This window comes from Phaethon lepturus, unplaced genomic scaffold, assembly GCF_000687285.1.
Source record: "Phaethon lepturus isolate BGI_N335 unplaced genomic scaffold, ASM68728v1 scaffold38067, whole genome shotgun sequence".
Classification (NCBI taxonomy): Eukaryota; Metazoa; Chordata; class Aves; order Phaethontiformes; family Phaethontidae; genus Phaethon; species Phaethon lepturus.
The window spans coordinates 23,930-25,962 of NW_010553295.1; the positions used below are offsets into that span (position 1 = coordinate 23,930).

Consider the following 2,033-nt stretch of genomic DNA (forward strand, 5'->3'; position numbering starts at 1 on the left):
CGCCCCCCCTCCCTCCTTGTGCCTGCCCCTGCCAATCCCGCGGGCAGCATGTGGCCGCACGCGCTCACGCGCGCTTGCGGCTGCACACATGCGTGCTCGCGGCTGCCTCTGCTCCGCGGGGCCACCAGGAAGGTGCTTTCAAAAGGCATTTAAATCTCCCGCCAGCCCAGGTGGCTCGGCAACGCTTACCTTGTACAGGACGTAATGACTTTTCGTAACAGCAAAAATCAGGTGGATGTTGTTTTCAGCAAGTTTCTCCCCCAGAAGCGCCAGGGAAGGATAGTCCTAGGGGCAGAAAGACTGATGGGTAACACAGAAACAAGGACTAATTTCATTGCTTTTCTCCTCCCAACAGCAAAATTCATTCCAGGCACATTTGCTGTGGGATGAAGTCCCTGAAGTACCAGCACAATCACAGCTGAAAAACAGTAGAAATTCTGTCATCCCTTAAATATTTCTGCTGCATCCTTCACTAGAATATGACTGACAACGCCTTTAGCTACAGCAACACCTGAACCACTGGATTTCTTTCTTTCCTCTTTCTGCTTTGCCATCAGCAGATGCACATGTGTAATAAGCTGGCCACTATCTCCAGGGATGTGAGGCAGGGAGATCTAGAACTACAGTAAGTGGAAATGCATGGTTTTCCTTCCAAAGCAGAAACATCCACTGCCTGCTCTTCCTGCATACTGGAATCATAAAGAGATTACCGTAAATTCTTTAAATCTGCAGACTTCCCAGACAGATGAGAGGATGGCAGGAAGATACTGCTCTAGCTACCCACAAGCAACAAAAACAATGAACCAGGACTCACTTTCAAGAGACCAGCTTGAGTGTAAAACCCCTGGCTGCTTCTGAAGTGCTGTCCTCGGGGAAAAAAACCACCTCATTTACTTGCAGACCGGAGGGCTGATTGAGAGCCTCCAAGACTCAAACATGGAAACACCAAGGCAGCATCCCCACACCAGCTCCACACCGAAACTCCACATCAGTACGAGGGCTGTGCTCCCTTACGTACACTTGCTAGGATTGCACAGGCAGGAGGAAAGACGGTTTCTCGCAGACCCTAGCCTCTGGCCATAACACAGCCATCCACAAACACCTTCCCTTACAGGGGGACTTCCATCCAAGAACAAAAATCATAGTTAGTGCTTGTGATCTGCTGAATAAAGCACCGTTCTGCAGAAGGATGTGATAATGAGCTGGCAGGCAAGTGCTCATTCATCACAGAAGTTTCCTCCACTGACTTTAAATTTTAAAAAAGGGCTAGTCTACCTATTTATTACTAAGACCTATGTTAGTGTTCTGCTCAAAGGCTGTGAATAAGAGGTGCGTCCTGTTGTGCTTGCTACTGTAGCCATATCAAGGTAGATTCAGCCTCCCCAGGGAGAAGCTGACAGTTCACCGGACATTTTAGGAAAGGGATGACATATTTTAGGTTTCCTCCACACTTTGCAGGCAAATCTGATGCACTTCAGGACACCAAGTTACTTTTTCCCCACTTGCAATGAGCCCTGAAAGAACTCGCTAAGCTCCTAACTCAGATGCCCCAGAGGAACGGCAAATTTTATTTCCAAACTGCAGGACCAGGTGAAACCACATTGTTCAGGGGCTGCATTTGCCCAAAGCTGCTGGAGTTGGGGGTGACTGGTCTCCAGAGAGGTCCACCAACACCCCGAGGTCTCCAATGGCTGGACCCCTGTCGTGCTTTAGCCCCAGCTGGCAACTAAGCCCCACGCAGCCGCTCGCTCACTCCCCCACGGTGGGACGGGGGAGAGAATCAGAAGGGTAAAAGTGAGAAAACTCATGGTTTGAGATAAAGACAGTTTAATAGGTAAAGCAAAAGCCGCACACACAAGCAGAGCAAAACAGGGAATCCATTCACCACTGCCCATGGGAAGGCAGGTGTTCAGCCATCCCCAGGGAAGCAGGGCTGCATCACGCATAATGGATTCTTGGGAAGACAGACGCCATCACTCTGAACATCCCTCCACCCCTTCTCTCTTCTTCGTCCCAGCTTTATACAGTGAGCA

The 2,033-nt window shown here is 49.8% G+C and overlaps 1 protein-coding gene across 1 annotated transcript in view; it reads right to left on the minus strand.

The window, feature by feature from the left end:
• The window catches only part of LOC104624194 (integrin beta-5-like), a gene marked incomplete at both ends in the record, with an annotated part of 7,304 nt that extends 7,019 nt beyond the window's left edge, over nucleotides 1-285 (minus strand). Inside the window, one exon of the mRNA XM_010291493.1 lies at nucleotides 190-285. Coding sequence (XP_010289795.1) covers nucleotides 190-285 — 96 coding nt within the window. The remainder of the gene's footprint in view (nucleotides 1-189) is intronic.
• Nucleotides 286-2,033: the final 1,748 nt, after the last annotated feature.